We start from the raw sequence: 16,049 nt of genomic DNA, 5'->3' as shown, positions 1-16,049 counted from the left end.
GCTTGTTTATCCCAAATTTACAGCAGAAGGCCAGAGGAGGAAAACAAGGCTGTGTTTCACAAACACTGGATTTTCCAACAAGATACGAAGAAGTTGTCCCTCAGCTCAAGGAAAATCATGCTAATCTGCAGCTAGGTCCAAAGGAAGGGCACGAAATCACTTTCTTGTTAGTTTCAGGTGAGCTTTCTGTCCCAACATGTTGCCTGGAATGTGACATAACCTGAGGATGAGAGCTCAAGCACAGAGGTGTGGAGCACTGAATGGAGCTGCTAAACAAACTTGACTATGGCGAGTATAGTTTGGAGTTTGAGAGCAAGTACAGGAGATAGAGACTTCAGTAGGCTCAGTTTATTGACACTAACATCATTACTATCAGCGCTCAGCTGTTCAGTTAGTCGATGGCAACACAGAAAATCAGCAACACATGTTATTCATTAGGGCCTCAGGCTAAAGTGGCTGTTATGGATCCAACAGCAGCCCTGTTGGAGAGATTTTAGTGCAACTTGTGAGGGAAAAATATGTATATAGAAAATAAAATCCGCTACTGTGCTCCCTCAGATTGGTTCTACAATTAACCTCTACAACAATGTGTTAAATATACAGTATGTTATACTAGCGTTTTGCATCAAGCACAAAACTACCATCAATAAACGGACAAAACCAAACTCTGGAGGCACCCCTCCTGTTTTGTGTGAGGGCGTTTTGTGTTCAAAAGAGAGGTCATTCATTTGCTTGTGCAGCTACGCTATGGACAAAAGTGCTCCCTTTTAAAGTGGTCACGAAACACTACATGCATAAAGGCTAATTTACATCATGGACCCCTGCTCTCAAAAACTGACACAGATGTAACACTGTCTGTGAAGCTGGATTTAAGAAATAAGAGCTAAAAGTGGGAATTTTGCTGACTTCCTTTCTTTTGAAATGACCAGATTTTTACTGCATTGCATCTTGGCTGATGATGGGCACTAGTCAGATGTGATGATGTGACATGACAGTGAAAGTTAAAAGCTCTGTAAGTGAAGATGTTTCTTCCAGCTGCGGTGGTGTGTGCGTGTAATTCAAGGTAGCAGAAGGCTGGAGGATTGTTTGAGCTCAGAGCCTCTGAGCTACATTGGACTATGCTGGTCGGGTGTCCGCACTAAGTTCGATATTGATATGGCTCCTGGGGGAGCCCGAGACCACCAGGTTGTCTAAAGAGATGTGCACTAGCCCAGGTTGGAGACGGAGCAGTTCAAATCCTTCTCGCTCAGTAGTGGGGTTGAGCTTTGGATAGATGTTGTGTTGCAGCCTGAGTCAAGTGTAATTTTTCTCTCTGCTGTAAGATGAACGTGTCCTAACCCAGGGAGGGGCCGCTTGCCCCTCCCTTTCTTCCCTCCCCATCCTCAGCTGCCTTCCTCTTCCTGCTCCACCACACCCACACACACACGCAGGGCTTGGGGTGCAGGTCTGTCACCAGGGTGCAGGGGAGGCACTCCCCCTCTGTCCCCTTCTAGCCGCCTGTACCTCAATTTTATTCCGCAACCTAGACATCCGCATTACTCACACTCTCATAACACTCACATATAGGGCCTTGGGGTTGGGCACGTTATACAGCATCCAGAGGATAGTCTGTGTATTCAAACCCACCTCTGGCGCTGGTGCCCTACCCTCAATTTTAAATGCATATAGACACTGAGGGTTTTCGGGAGGAGCCGTGCTGCTCTCTGGCAGGAAGCACCATGCCCTCCTGTGTTTTAAATGCACTTCTTCACTCACCCCCGTTCTGTTAACCATCAGGGCTGGGCGGCTGGGAGGAGGTGCTGGCCGTCGGATTGGGGTCTGGGATGCGGGGCCTCCCTGCTACTGCAGATAAGGAGGCGGTCTGCTTTCCTCCACCCCAGAGAGAAGGGTTACATCTCCTGGGTCTGGGTACGGTTTGCCCCTCTGGGGGCAGGGGTACCCGGACCTGGGATATAGAGTATGTTTGGGGAGTGTGAATGTGTGTACAGTGTCTATTTATGTCTGTCTCCACGTCGGGTGAGTGCTGAGTATTTGTTCGTGTATATGGGGGTGGGAATGCACGTTTGTGTCTGCGTGCACCTGTTCACCTCCCCTCTCCACACTCCCTGCCAGTGGCTGATGCTCTGAGAGGTCGGTGTATTGGTGTTTCTTGGTGTTTCTTGGTGTCTGGGGCTGAGGCCCAGAGGCCTCTCTGGCACAGCTGGCTGCCGGCAGAGCCTGCGGGCACGTCACCGCAACCCTCTGCTCCGTGGCTGCTGGGTGACCTCTCGTTTGGGGCTCTCCTCAGCTCTTCCCAGGAGGGTGGCAGACAACAATTCTGATGGCTAAAGATCCAAACCTCTGTAACAACAGCATGATCCGAACATTTTAGATGGCATAGGCAGCCGTCCTAAATTTTTAACTTCACGAAACCATGACTACAGATGTGTCAGGGTGGCCGAGCGGTCTAAGGCGCTGCGTCCAGGTCGCAGTCTCACCTGGAGGCGTGGGTTCAAATCCCACCTCTGACAGCAAGTACCTTGTCTGACACTGTTCAAGTAAAGATGCTGGTCTTGTGTCAGGTCTAACTCCGCGTTGGTGAGTTTTGTAATAATTGACTTGTAATAGCTGACATGTACAACAAAGCAAGTCATTAATTTCATGTCACTAATATATTTACTGAAGTCATATAGTAACTGTCATGTACACTGTGCTAACTATTTATTAAAGGCACTATCACATACTGGTAGAATCACTTTCTTTTACACAAATCTGCAAATTTGAAATTACTGGAGCAACTTTATTGTTATTTGAGCATTATTGGTAAAATCAGGGCTGACCTTCTTTTTTTAATTTACATGATCAGCTTTATACCATAAAAACAGGTAGTTAACCACTAAAGCTAATATGATTCATTTTGTTTTCCAGCCAACAGCACAATCCAATGATTTCCAGCTAATTTTCTAATGGCATTATTTTGGCACTCCCATGGTGTAATGGTTAATGCTTTGGACTTTGAATTCACTTCAAAACACATTGAGATCTGCTTTTATGAGACCAAAGTTCTAAGCACCAACCATAATATCATATCTGAAACCTCTGTAACAGCTGCATGTATTGAGGGCTTAAGATGAAACAGGAAGCTCTGTGGAATTATCTATATCACCAAAAAGCGCTGTGGAAGATATAGATGGTTGAGCAGGTTAAGGCGTAGATTCGACTGCCACTACTGCATTCAGGTGTTTTCATAGCGGGAAACCAACTTGTTCAGATGAACAGGGTACAACTATTCTTAGTGTTACTCTGACAAAATGCATTTGAGATCTAAATTTCTCATAACACAGGTCTCTTAGCTGGGCACTGTTCAACCCTGCAAAGTGATTGGTTTTGTAATGATGAATAGCATCTTCATCTTTCATTTGCTACATGTGAAATGCTTCGTCACAGGAGCAGGATTTGAACCCACGCCTCCAAGGGAGAAGGCAACCAGAACACAGAGCTTTTGCTCAGCTACTGAACACTGATTACAAAGATGCTTGAGCACGTTTTTATCTGTCAATATATCATAATATACAATTGAATGATCTCGAATGCATAACCTTAAACTGAATGGAATCTGACTTATGTATTTAAACTTGAGGTCAAATAGCCTTAGAAACAAATAGCAACTCAAACATGCACACACATGCATTCCTGATGAACTATTTCCTGCAAGACCTAAATGCAACGCCTTAGACCGTTCAGTCATCTTGACTCCAGGTGGTGTGCAATTAGTTATGATGGTAAGCCAAGACAAAAATACTATCCACTTATTCCACCTCCTCACTGAAGGTACACCTGAATAAGCACAACACATAGTTGTTGGTAATACAAAAATGCACTGAAAACAAGAGGAAAAGAAACAACCTTTGTGGTAGTTACGGGTTCAGGGTCTGCCATCACCATCTTTCTTATGAAGCTGCCAACAAGGCTGGGATGCAGGAGCTGGTGTGTCTTCAATTATTATTAGGATTCTAAGGTCTCACAATCTCTGATAATCGAGGACCAATATTTATAAAAAAGAAGCTCAGAAAAAACAAAACACAACAAACCATAAAACCTCTTTTAAGCTGTTACTGTTGGCTGCTGGGAGACTGGCTATCACATTCAGTACATACTGTGTTTTGATTATTCAGTGGGTGTGGTTAAGCCTCTTTTGGCACTGTACTGACAGGGAGGTCCATCAACATGTGTTGATGGACCTCCCTGTCGGTACAGTGCCCACCCATTGGTCCCGCCCACTACATTATCACAGCGCTGTACAGTAAAGAGTATCACAGAGTATCATGACCTGGGTCATAATAGATAACACATTGATCTGAGCCATGCCAGCTTAAATGCACTTAAGTTAGGAGTTTGGGTCAAATGCAAAGAAATGCACTGGTATTTAATTTTTGCAATACAGTAGAATAGCAGGACTTGTTCATCTTGTCATGGTCAGGTCACTCACCTGAGACTTCATACCCCTTCAATTGCTCAATAGTGCAATCACATGACAGCAACTCAATTTATTACATGACTTGAACAAACAGAATGGGGATGAAAAGTCACTTAAGTGAGTATTTCAGAAAACTGAAAATACGTTTTTGGTGTCAGAGGTCACAGGAAAACTGCCCGACTGCTTCAAACTGACAGGAAAAAAGTAACTCAAATAAGCATTCCTAACAACAGGTTATGCAGAAGAGCATCTCTGCATCTGTGTGTAGTTTTCTGTGGGCTGCAGCAATAGAAGAGCATACTCCTGTCAGGGTAAAAACAGAAAACTGGGACAAAATTGGACAACACAAAATTAGAAAAATGCTTTCTAATATTCTCCATTCCGTTTCCCTTTTTCCCCACAGCCTACTTGAAGTGTGATATAGGTTATGAACAGTAGAGGGAGCTATAAGTCCAAACTGCCTGCTGAAGAATACAAACTGTTAAAAGCTGACATTTTGTATTATATTCTCATAAGTCTGTGCCGCAGTAACTTCAACAAAACACCAGATGGAGCAACACAATTAAGTACCAACTGAGAGACTTCCTCAAAAGTATGTCAGCTATTTTCAACCTTTCCTCACCCCCATTTTTTTAATGGGGATGTTTTCTTTCATGAGGAACAACATGTTCAAAGTATAGCTATGAAAAACCGACTGAACCACTTTTCTTCTCCCAAACGATGCAAATTTAGACAGAAAAGAGGACCAGATAAGGACCCAGAAAAGCAATTTCAAAATATTTATATATAAATATTACATTTATTTATATTCCTTTATATAGAAAAGTTACATTACAGAGGGAGGATTGTGTGTTCCATCATAAGACCTGTGAGTCTTGCCAAAATGAAGCCTAAAGCTTCATGAGCTCATGATATCCTGAGCAATAGATGGCCTGTTTTTTTTGTACACAGCATATATGGTCATAAGTAAGACAACATACGATCACAAAGGTTTCCACTGTGGGTTCCCCTGAGGAGTGAATTCACCACATTTATTACATAAACGGTGCAAATTTATTCACACAAGCTGCAACTTTTCTGCCGCTCCTGTTTCCCCCCAGTCATGGTATAATACTTCGCAATATGTGCATTCATGTTTGTAGGTTATTCATATTTAGTCTGAAGTTTCTAGCACACACACAGACAATTTTATACACAAACACACAAACACAACAGTAACTCACTTCCTCTTAAAGTGAATCTTTTTAGTCACTACTACTACTTTGTGGCTGAGAGTGGGCCCCTGGTTGCTTCCTGTCTTGCTCTCTCACATACAAACTTTCTCGCACACATATTTGCTCCCTCGCTGTCACTCCTGTGTTTCATGAATACTTATAGAACTGTTTGCAACAAAAAAAGAAGAAGAAGAAGAAGCAGCTAACACGGACAGGCCACGGCCCCTCTATATAGCGATGTGAAACAGTCATGAAGAGTCACTGTCAAGCGGAATGGACACATTATTCCTCGCCAAAGAAGCTGGACGCTCCCTTCGCCTCTGCAGTCCAATATCCAGTGCGGGCTACTCTGGGCTCACTGTTCCAGATCATAGTTTTGTGGAATCTTAAACATATTTTCCCCCCAACCCCCTTCAACACACACGCACACTTAAAACCAGTGATGAAAAAAATGACATGTCTTTGCAGTCTCTCAAGGGAGCTCATTACAGACTGGCTCCTCCTTGTCCTAAGAACCAAATATAAGCAATGGATAGGAATGGAACAAACAAGTGGTTTGAGAGGAAACTCAATCCTGAATATGATGTGTTCATGCCAAAAATAATATTGCGTGATGAGTTGCAGGAAGTGTGCTTATACATGTACAATATATTGGCTGTAATCTGACCTATTAAGGCCTCATGGATGTAGTTTAGGGATAGCGCACCTACAGCCAGCACTTTTTCTCAGACATTGAGCTTCTTTTTTTTTTTATCAGAGACTAGATAGTGTCATTACCTTTACTCTTGGAACTAGGTGAGTTTATCCAACATTGCTCAGGCCCACGAAACTTTAAATGAAAGTCAAGAATTAAAGCTGTCAAAGATACCAAATGTGTCAAACTACACTTTTTTTAACAGCACATCTCAAATGTTGTTGCCCAATCGATGTACTTTACACCATAAGCCACATTCCCCCTGATTCACACACACACACACACACACACACACACATACACACACTTTAGTTGGCGCCTGAATTGTGCACATACAGTACTTTCTTTATCATAAACACACATTGAGGGTTGTTTATTTCAAGGAGGGTGTTTGAGGCCTTACGGACTTTTCTGTGTCAGAACTTAATGTAGAAAAAGATGCTTTATGGATGTTTAGATCATCACACTGTTTGTTCAGTTTGTTTGCATTATTATCTGCAGTTTGTGCAGTATAATGTAGCAGAGCAGCAAATGGTGAAGTTATTAATGGGTTTGTATAATACTTTGCCAGAAAGGTAAAAAAATAGCACCATCATTTCCCCTTTACAATATTACTCTAAGATAAAGTATGTATTTACATGTAGACTTACAGGTAAACCTGTGAAAATGCTCACAGCGTATGTCGTCGACCAAATTTCAACACTGGAACTTAATGCATTTAATGGTTAAGACGGCCAGCTGAAGTTCAAGGAAGAGCGATTAAAGTGACTTTGAATGTAAAATGTTTGTTGGTGCCAGACAATCTGGTCTGATTATTTCAGAAACTGCTGATCTGCTAGGATTTTTCCATACAACTATTTCTCGGGTTTATAAGAGATCTAAAAAGCAACACAACATATCAAAATATTCAATAAGTGCCTGTTTTGTGTGTTAAAATGCCTTGTTAGTGCCAGTGGTCAGCAGATAATAGTTAGACTGGTTCAAGGGACTAGGATAGAGAGATTAACTCGAACATGTATGCTGTCAGGAAAAACTCAAAGCAAGCTACAGCAGCAGAAGACAAGAGAAACTGAGACTACAACTTTCTTAACCTCACCAGTTGGACAACAGAAGATGGTAAACCCAGCATCTGTTGCAGCACAAATGGAGACGTCAACCTAAATGTGAAAGCATGGATCTGTCCTGCACTGTAGCAAAGAACCTTTGCTACAAAGAATTAAGGTTCTGAAACCAAAAGGAGGTTCCAACCCAGGACTAGTGGTGATTAAGAGATTTATTACACCATAAAAACAAGAAAACACAAGTACTTCAGAAAGCTCTTTAAAAACTTGTTTAAAACTACAAACTGAAAAACTGGACTTCTTTCAGAAATTAATCGGGCATAACATTAAACCTAAACCACATTTGTCTGTTCAGGGAAGTAACAGATTTGGATTCTTATTAAAAAATAAAAATATGCTTTTTTATATTTGTTTTTATTATTTTAGCATTAAAATATTATTTCAAGTCAAACATTTGTGTGACAAACAGTGAGGCGAAGGATTTCAGTGATTGACATACGACCTGGTAGTAAACACATTTGAGGGTACCCAACACAACTTTTGCAAGAAGCCATCCGTCAGCTTCAAAGTCACGAACGATGAGCAAAGTGCTTGCAGTATAGATGCAGCTTTGGACTACAAAACGCCAAGATAAACAGTGTATTACAATATAAAGAGACACAAAGGATGAAAATCATTTTAAAAATCACATTTCCAAGCCTAGAACCACTTTTTAAAATCTCATATTAAGAGATATTGATCAACAAAAGGTGCAACACATCTTATCATTTACTCTATCTAATACAATGTATATGCAGAAAGGTTCATACAGGCTTTAGTGGTTGTTCCTAAGCAACCCAGCTGGCCTGCTTACCATGAATACCCTGTGGCCCCAAATCGAGGATTTTTAATACAGACTCCTGCTGCCCCCTTAAAACCCAAAGGCCTTTTCTTTTTTCCCCCAGAGATGGACATCTTAAACATTAATCGTCATATCATCTGCTCACAAAGCAAGAATCCGACTCACACATAGGTTTGATGGTGCTTTTCGTACTTAATTTTACAACTTTTTTGCCCCTTCTGTTTTCCCCCAGTCATGGTATAATACTTCGCTTTAAACTGAGCCATAAAAACAGGACTCAACAGGTTTCCATTGAAGAGATAAAGATGCCAGTTCACTCTTCCATGCAGATTTCTGATGTGATCGTCTCCGGTGAAAAAAATTTAAAAAAAACTTTCTGTGAAACAATGAGATTAATCACATCAGCAAAGATTTGTGCCTAATTTGTCACGGCAGCATTGAGATTATTGGTTGCAGGCAAGGTTAACATGCACGCACGCACGCACACACACACACTCACACACACACACACACACAAGAACACACAATCTTTCTCTCTTTTCGGCAAGTCATTAGCTCACCCCCTACCCCCCCAACTCATTCGTCCTCTCAGCCAGCCTGTCACGCACACTTTATCGAAGCTCACGAACATATTCCATACCCTCTCCTCTTCCCTTTCTCTCTCTCTTTTTTGCACTATTGTCACGCTCACAACCCAACCCAGTTCCACACGAGCACAGTCAGATGGAAACCAGATGTTCACCAGATGTAGATAAGGGCAAAAGCACAACAGCTGAAGCACCTATTTTAGCTCAGCTGCAGGGAGGAGAAGCAGACAGCCCTCCTGGACTTATGAATGGCACATAAAATATAGCTTCACTTAAGTTTCTTAGTATATTCCATGCAGTTATTCACCATGCAGTCACATTAAGCCTATATGCATTTGCAATGATTCAAATTTTGCTTTGGTTTTATTTAATGTTTCATATTGCCTTGCAGTGACTTTTGCTCTAGTTTTGACATTGAATTAACCTCAGTAAGACCAAAACAAGTTCCTCACACACACACACACACACACACACACACACACACACACACACACACACACACACACACACACACACAGGCAGAGATAAAAACAAAGGATCGATTTACAGCAGCCTCGCTCCGCCCTTCAGCCTTCCTCCTCCCTCTTCCCCACGCCCACAAATGCACTCTGCAGAAACAATATTTCAGAAAGCACCGCCTCAGAGAACAGGCTGTTCTTGAAAGAACAAGTAGTACTTTAAGTGTACAGATAAAATGCAAAGTGGGAACACGCTGAGTGCACACTCAGGAAATGGTGCATGAGACACCGCAAGTCTGAAAAAATAAATCTTAGAGTCTCCTGTCTGCATCTTTTCCCCCCCAACGCTAGCCCCTCGAGGAGCCCCCAAAACAAACAAAGTCAGGGTCTCTTTGGGCAAATTTCATCTTAGAGCCATTCACCGTGACGACCAAGTATCCCCCCCAGTGAGCAGCTCTAACTAGCTGCCACCCCAAACCCTCGGTCTCTCCAGACCCAAAGCAAACTCTCTCAGACTTGCTCTTTCAACATAGCACATATATGAAAATAGTATATGACTGACTCCCCCACTCTCTGTGACAACCCCACCTGTGGCCTCCACAAGTGGAAACTCCCATGGAAACTCCTCACATATTTTTCACTCACAAAGTTTTTTCTTTTCTTTTCTTTTCTTTCCCTTTTTTTTTTTTTTTACAGCACTAATGTCCTGATTTGATTTTAACTCCACCATTGGCTTTGAAGGTGTGTCACCATTCAATATTAATGTCCTGCTAAGAACAGATTTTATGGTTTGCAGAACAAAAACATGCAAGTTAAGGTGAAAACCAGGCAAATGAAGAATTTTAGATGCTAAATATAGCAGGGCTGAATACTAAGGGAATTACAGTCATAAACAAAGTTGTAAAAACTGCAGTTTTTACAACTTTGTGTCACTTAAGCCTTTGTAGGCTCTAATGATAAACTGCTGAACTTTACAGCATTAAAACAAGTGTTTAAAACTTGGTAGAAAATCAGTTTGGGTTTCTGTGAATAGCCGCCCCCCCCCCCTCCATAAGCACTCTGAATGAGGTGATTTTTTTTTCACATTCACCTGGAATAATTGCATTAGAGGCGTGGCAGGTCTGACAGGTGGATCTCACTGAGTAGGCTCGGCCTCATCCACTTGCCAGTAAACTGGACCCTTTTACTCTCTGTGCTACTGGACATTTTAAAAGGATTTTTTTTTAACTTCCTGTGTCGTAAAACACATCCAAGAAGTTTTTGCATTAACTATTAGTCTAAAATGGTTTTCAGTCTCGACCACTTTCCTGCTAAATGTATGGGCTAAGTAGCTCATTTTGGTTTAAAGCGAATAAAACATTAAGTCTATTTTGTAACAATTGGTCACACTATATTTCAAAAAGGACAATTATCTGTGCTATGGTCATAGGCTAGTCCTTAGCAAATAAGCAAGCTGGTTTCAAAATCAAATCATTTAGTGAAATCATTTAGGTTGTGCTTTAATTAACAGATTCTAATGAGTTAGCTAACCTAAAAATATTATTATGTTAATTAACAAACAAAGTTTGTTATATTTATTTTTGAAGTCTTTATGCTAAGCTAAGCTAACAAGGAAATAACTTCAGTTAGTAGTCAGTTGGTACGGATAAATGAGCTTCTCATGAACCTCACACCAAGACAGTAAAGAAGTATTCTCAAAAATTTTCGCTTATCACTGAACAGCTTCACAGTCACTGTATGTCGGTGTGTAATTTTGATGTGCACTAAAAAGTAACCACAATGATCTTCCAAAATATGTAGCTTTGTTCTCTAAACACAATAACTTTTCACCACCACCATATTACCTGTAATTCACCAGCCCGTCCTTACTGGAGCTGGCTTGTTATTATTATTTTTTTACTTTATGTAACATATGCACGGTTGAGGCCTACAGGTATCTTTGCTGCTTGTACAGCTTGTATGTTGGTGTAGATCCTTATCTGTTGCATGAACGTTTGTGTGTACACATTTGCACATGCACTTGTGAGCACACAAAAAAGCGTATATGCCCCGTAGGAAAACCGCTTAAAAGTCAAATGATTGTAGACTGTGTCATCGTACTGTTGAACTGTACAATTAAATTTAGATTTAGATCCATTTTCAAAACAACATTCAGTAAAGCACTGATTATTTCTCAAGTAGGCCCAAATCCTCTTTGACACAGATGATACTAATGTTACATAGACTTTTAATTGTTATATGCATGGTGATGTAGGAGCAGACATACAGGGTACATACAGATATATATGTACATGTCTATGCTACAATCATTATAGTCAATTTTTGTTTCCAAAAAACAAAAATATTAATATAAATGCTTGATTACCATCTGGTATTGCACAGGGGGTAGTTTCCTCATATACTCTACAAACGAGCTGTCTGGAGGTTAGCTTCTAGCTTATGGACATAAATGCAAACAAATGCAAGGCTGTAAGCAGGCAGCTGTGAAGCCTTATGTCAGTGATGTAACATGCAGACCAACTTCCCGTAATTCGCTGCCATTCCTCTACTTCTTGTGCAATTAAGTGTCTCTTTTTCTCCTTGCCTGCATTTTGTTGTGGTATGCTAGGAAATAATGACTGATGTAAACAATCTCCTGTCTGTGGTAAGCCTCTTCTCAGCGCTTGCTTCCGGAGCTGAAGGGTAGAAGGATGTGGAAACCCCCGCACTGCACCTGTGAACCAACAACTTCCTCTCACCAGTTTTTCTGTCCTCCTTATCTCTATGAAAGCATCCCCCTTCAATACAGACGCTTCCTGCTCAGACGAGACTGGCGTACGGTACGTGCCGTACGTTCTTTTGGTGTTTTCCTCAGAGCATCTTCAGCACCAAAGCTTCAACGCTGGAAAATTATCTCTAGACACGCACCTTTCTGAAACCTCAATCTCATCCGGAGTGAAACCAAACTGCATTTTAAGTTCTGCATGGCACAATATTTGGTAGTTAAAGCAGTACTTAAAATAATGAAGGCACAAAGGAACATGAGCCTAACCTCAGTGTGTATTGTAACACCTTCCTACATATGCTATATGTCAGCACGGGGAATAATGTGACCAACAGTATTTAATTGGTAATTTAATGTGATTCTGTGGTTTAGTGAAAGTCAGTATTAATTGTCAATATTATCAGATAAATGTGAAGGAGGTGTATTATAGGGTTCCTAGTGGACTCTCTGTTGTTTCCTTTGTTTGTGCACTGAATCAGTAACATTATAATAAAAAAAAGTCTGTATTCTTCTCTTTTTTGCAATCACAAGGCTCACCATGACAGTTTCCAGTCTTCTGACCAAGTCACATTGTACTATGATGACTGTTGTTTTACTAAGAGTGCTAATATATTCAATGGGCACTGACCGTGGAGCCGTTACAATGGGCTTAATGACTGCATATGCAACTGCAAAATAAAGCACAGGATTAAGAATGGGAAAAGGGGGCGGGCGCACCAAAACACACACACACAGGACTGTAGACAACAAGAAGAGGATTAGGAATTAAATGTGGAACAATAAGCTGACTGTAAATACAGGTCACAGAGCTGACAAAACAGTGAGGGATCATGCTGCTGAGGACTCATTGTCTGCTGCTGAGTCCTCAAATATTACAGTGTATAAAAAGGCCACCTCACACACAGATTAGTAGGGCATTAGGGAAGTGGGCCACAACCCTGACTGACTAGTGTTAAAATAAACGAGACCTAAAACAATGAATCATTAAAAAAAGAAACACTGTATCTTTCCATTAATGTGACAAAGATGCTTGGCTGAGGGGACACTCGGTCCCCTCATGTAAGTATTCATGCGACGGATATTTTTCAGTGCCAACCTTCTCCAGAAACGTGAAACGTAACCGTAACCTGACACTTTCTGGATGCTCTATGGAGCATGAAAGAAAGGCAGTTACTATGAAAGGTATTGTTTTAACTTGTAGATCTATCTCTCCACCTAACTTTACACTCTGGATAACAGTTATTTCTAGTACAAATGGAAGAATTACATATGTGTAAACCAGACACTCAGGGTATAATTAACAGGAAATGGAGGGCCTTTTCTTCAATGGTACAATATTTTTGCCTTAAAGTCAGGCAGTTTAGCATAGGAGTCAATGTGATTGCTGTTTTCAAGGCAGGGTCAAGTCGCCATTTAAAGACCTTCACTTCTTGACACTGCAGCACTGGGTGATGGTGCTGGGCTGGTACAAGCACAAGGCAGGCTAAGGCCAGGATGATACTTTCTGGGTTGGAGCAGGGTCTGAATGAAGTAAATTGAAGTAAAGTATATGAAGTAAACCAATTGCACATATTATGCCCCAGGCTTCAGACTTCAAAGGAGTATAACAGGAATGACTGCTTGCCTGTCGGGTCTCCAGCTCTCTCTGTCCGCCACAGAGCATAATCGAGGCCTTAAGGAGGTTTTGTGGTCGCCACACTGGTTGTGTCGCGAGCTATCTGTGACATCACCACAGCACGATTCATATCTTCACTGTGAGCGCATCAGATGGGATGCAGTATTCTGCTGAATGACAGGTCTCACCACAGAAACAAAACCTGTGTATCAGTACACGAGTGGAGAAAGTAGACCCCGGAAGAAAACATGGAGCTTTTTTTCTGTTTTCCATGGAAAGTGTCATCTTTTCAAGCTGTTACAGCATCTTCCTGTACATAATCTGGCAATCGCTGAGCTTCTGTACTGATATGCCATTGAATGTCTACGCAATAGAACAAAAAAAGGTACACAAATTGGTTGTTTCTTTTCTCTTTTGGTGTGTGCCACTCTTCGTGAGGATGATAGTAGTTTAATGGACCCTTTAAAGTTGCATTCACACTGGAAATGATTCACTCGTTACCGCATTATTGACCAGAAGAGCTCATAAACCTCTGTCTGCATCTCTTACTGAAGGAGGGAAAGCATTACTTGTGTCAGACTTGAATAACTCATTGTGCTAAACAGTTTAAAAATAGTCCGTGTATGTGTTTGCAAATCCTTGAATAACCTTTGGGAGTGAGGGCCGTTGGCTGGCTAACAGGCCCCTTGGATGACTTCTATATTATGTCACTGATAAGCAATAAAACAGTAAATTTTTTGCCCATGTGAAGAGGCACTGCAGCAATAGGAAACGGGAGAGTACAACAGGAAAGAACAATAATATTTTTTAAGTTAAGGGAACAAATGATGTGTCAGAATAGGTGTGAGAAAGATAAAAGAAGCAAAAGGGATTCAAAAATACCACCAGTGCTCACTGACACTAAAAACTAAAAACTAAAATAGAAATAAAAGGAAGGCAGGCAGGAAATAGTGACGACAGTGATGATTTAAATGAATTTAGACTGTAGATGTCTGCGTGTTACAAGTCTATTGATGGATGTAACTAATTTCTCGAACAAGAGCCACACTGAAGGGGTCCCTGAACATCACTAAAATTACATCATATATAGACAAGTGGGAGGTATTCAAGTATAAAGTAAAAAGAAAACACTTGTATGGCAAGAAAGGGGTGGGGGCTCCAAATGAACTGCTCCGTGGTTTATCTGTAGTGTGAATGTGAAGCAACTCAACTACCACCTTTCCATAGCATTTTTTGCTTTGCATTCTGGGATGCGGCAGGGTACCATAGATGTGCAAAGGTCATTACGGTCTAGTAACTGGCTGTGAAATTAATGTAAATTTTCCATGTTCTCCAGTACTCCAGAACACAGCACCGTCATTACTCTATTTACTTTTGTTGCTTCACCAGACACGTGTGGCCAAAACAGGCTGAACATCTTCACAAGGTTTGAAATTGCGCATTTTGGTTCACTTGGAATTCCCTTGGCTTTTTTTCTGTGTGAAAAGAAATCAAACCACTGGGAAAAAAAGCATAAATTGAACTAAAGTAAAAGAACTATTTAAAAAAACATGACTGTTAGGTCGTGTAAAACCACCCTAACATGCACGTTCTGTGGAAGGAACCTGAAGGGAGTTAAATGTAATAGATTTTAAAACTGGCAGAAACAATGTAATAAAACTGTGATATGGCACATAGTCTCAGACTATTTTTTTAACAGGGCTGGTACACGCTTTATCTTGAAACGTGACTGCGGTGTTGGCAAATCATCTCTAAAGATAACACCGGTCTCTAAATCTTTGGACATTATTTTACAATCTGAACTTCACCACCTAAAAGAAATCATTGGGATCAATAGCTACATACCCGGCAAGAGAAACCCGATGCTTTACAAGAGCTGGATGGATAGAAATATAACTATTACACTCAGAAACATGTTTATGCTGAAAGGCTAACTTTGTATATTTCAATTTACTCCAACTTTTTGCTTCATGTTTATTTAGGGTGAAAAATCAGTTTTTGTGACTAGATACAAATGTAGGTGTTACTTTTTGTCATATACTGGATTCTGTTTACCATTATTTAAATCTCCTATCAAAACCACAACCAGTGGATTGGTAAAAACACTCTTATTTCCCCAAAACTAATGAATGGTTTTGATCCATCCAGTGATTTCTTCAACTGTAAAATTTGATTTTGAGTGCAATTAATGTGTTTTGTATGAAGGTGTTATTGAAACAACGGAACATCTCTTTGTTTTTGCACTCATGTTCAGTTGTTCTGGAAACAATTCATTGAATGGTACCAACAACAACAGCAACATAGTATTATGTTTACTCCTATAATACATTATAACACCAAACAACCCAACAATGGGTCT

General features: G+C 40.8%; 1 protein-coding gene and 1 non-coding gene across 2 annotated transcripts in view; one reads left to right on the top strand and one right to left on the bottom strand.

Annotated features, from left to right (window-relative positions):
- Positions 1-3,924, bottom strand: part of sapcd1 (suppressor APC domain containing 1) — an 8,876-nt gene extending 4,952 nt beyond the window's left edge. Inside the window, exons 1-3 of the mRNA XM_013908756.1 lie at positions 3,901-3,924; positions 3,806-3,816; positions 2,080-2,217 (exon numbers count right to left, since the gene is read on the bottom strand). Coding sequence (XP_013764210.1) covers positions 2,080-2,217; positions 3,806-3,816; positions 3,901-3,924 — 173 coding nt within the window. The remainder of the gene's footprint in view (positions 1-2,079; positions 2,218-3,805; positions 3,817-3,900) is intronic.
- Positions 2,428-2,510, top strand: trnal-cag (transfer RNA leucine (anticodon CAG)). Its single transcript has one exon. It is a non-coding gene; the product is annotated as a tRNA-Leu (tRNA).
- Positions 3,925-16,049: the final 12,125 nt, after the last annotated feature.

The sequence above is a fragment of the Pundamilia nyererei genome, unplaced genomic scaffold (assembly GCF_000239375.1).
Source record: "Pundamilia nyererei isolate P.nyererei 1_Seehausen unplaced genomic scaffold, PunNye1.0 scaffold00014, whole genome shotgun sequence".
Lineage (NCBI taxonomy): Eukaryota > Metazoa > Chordata > Actinopteri > Cichliformes > Cichlidae > Pundamilia > Pundamilia nyererei.
This window is presented reverse-complemented; position numbering and strand designations above follow the sequence as displayed.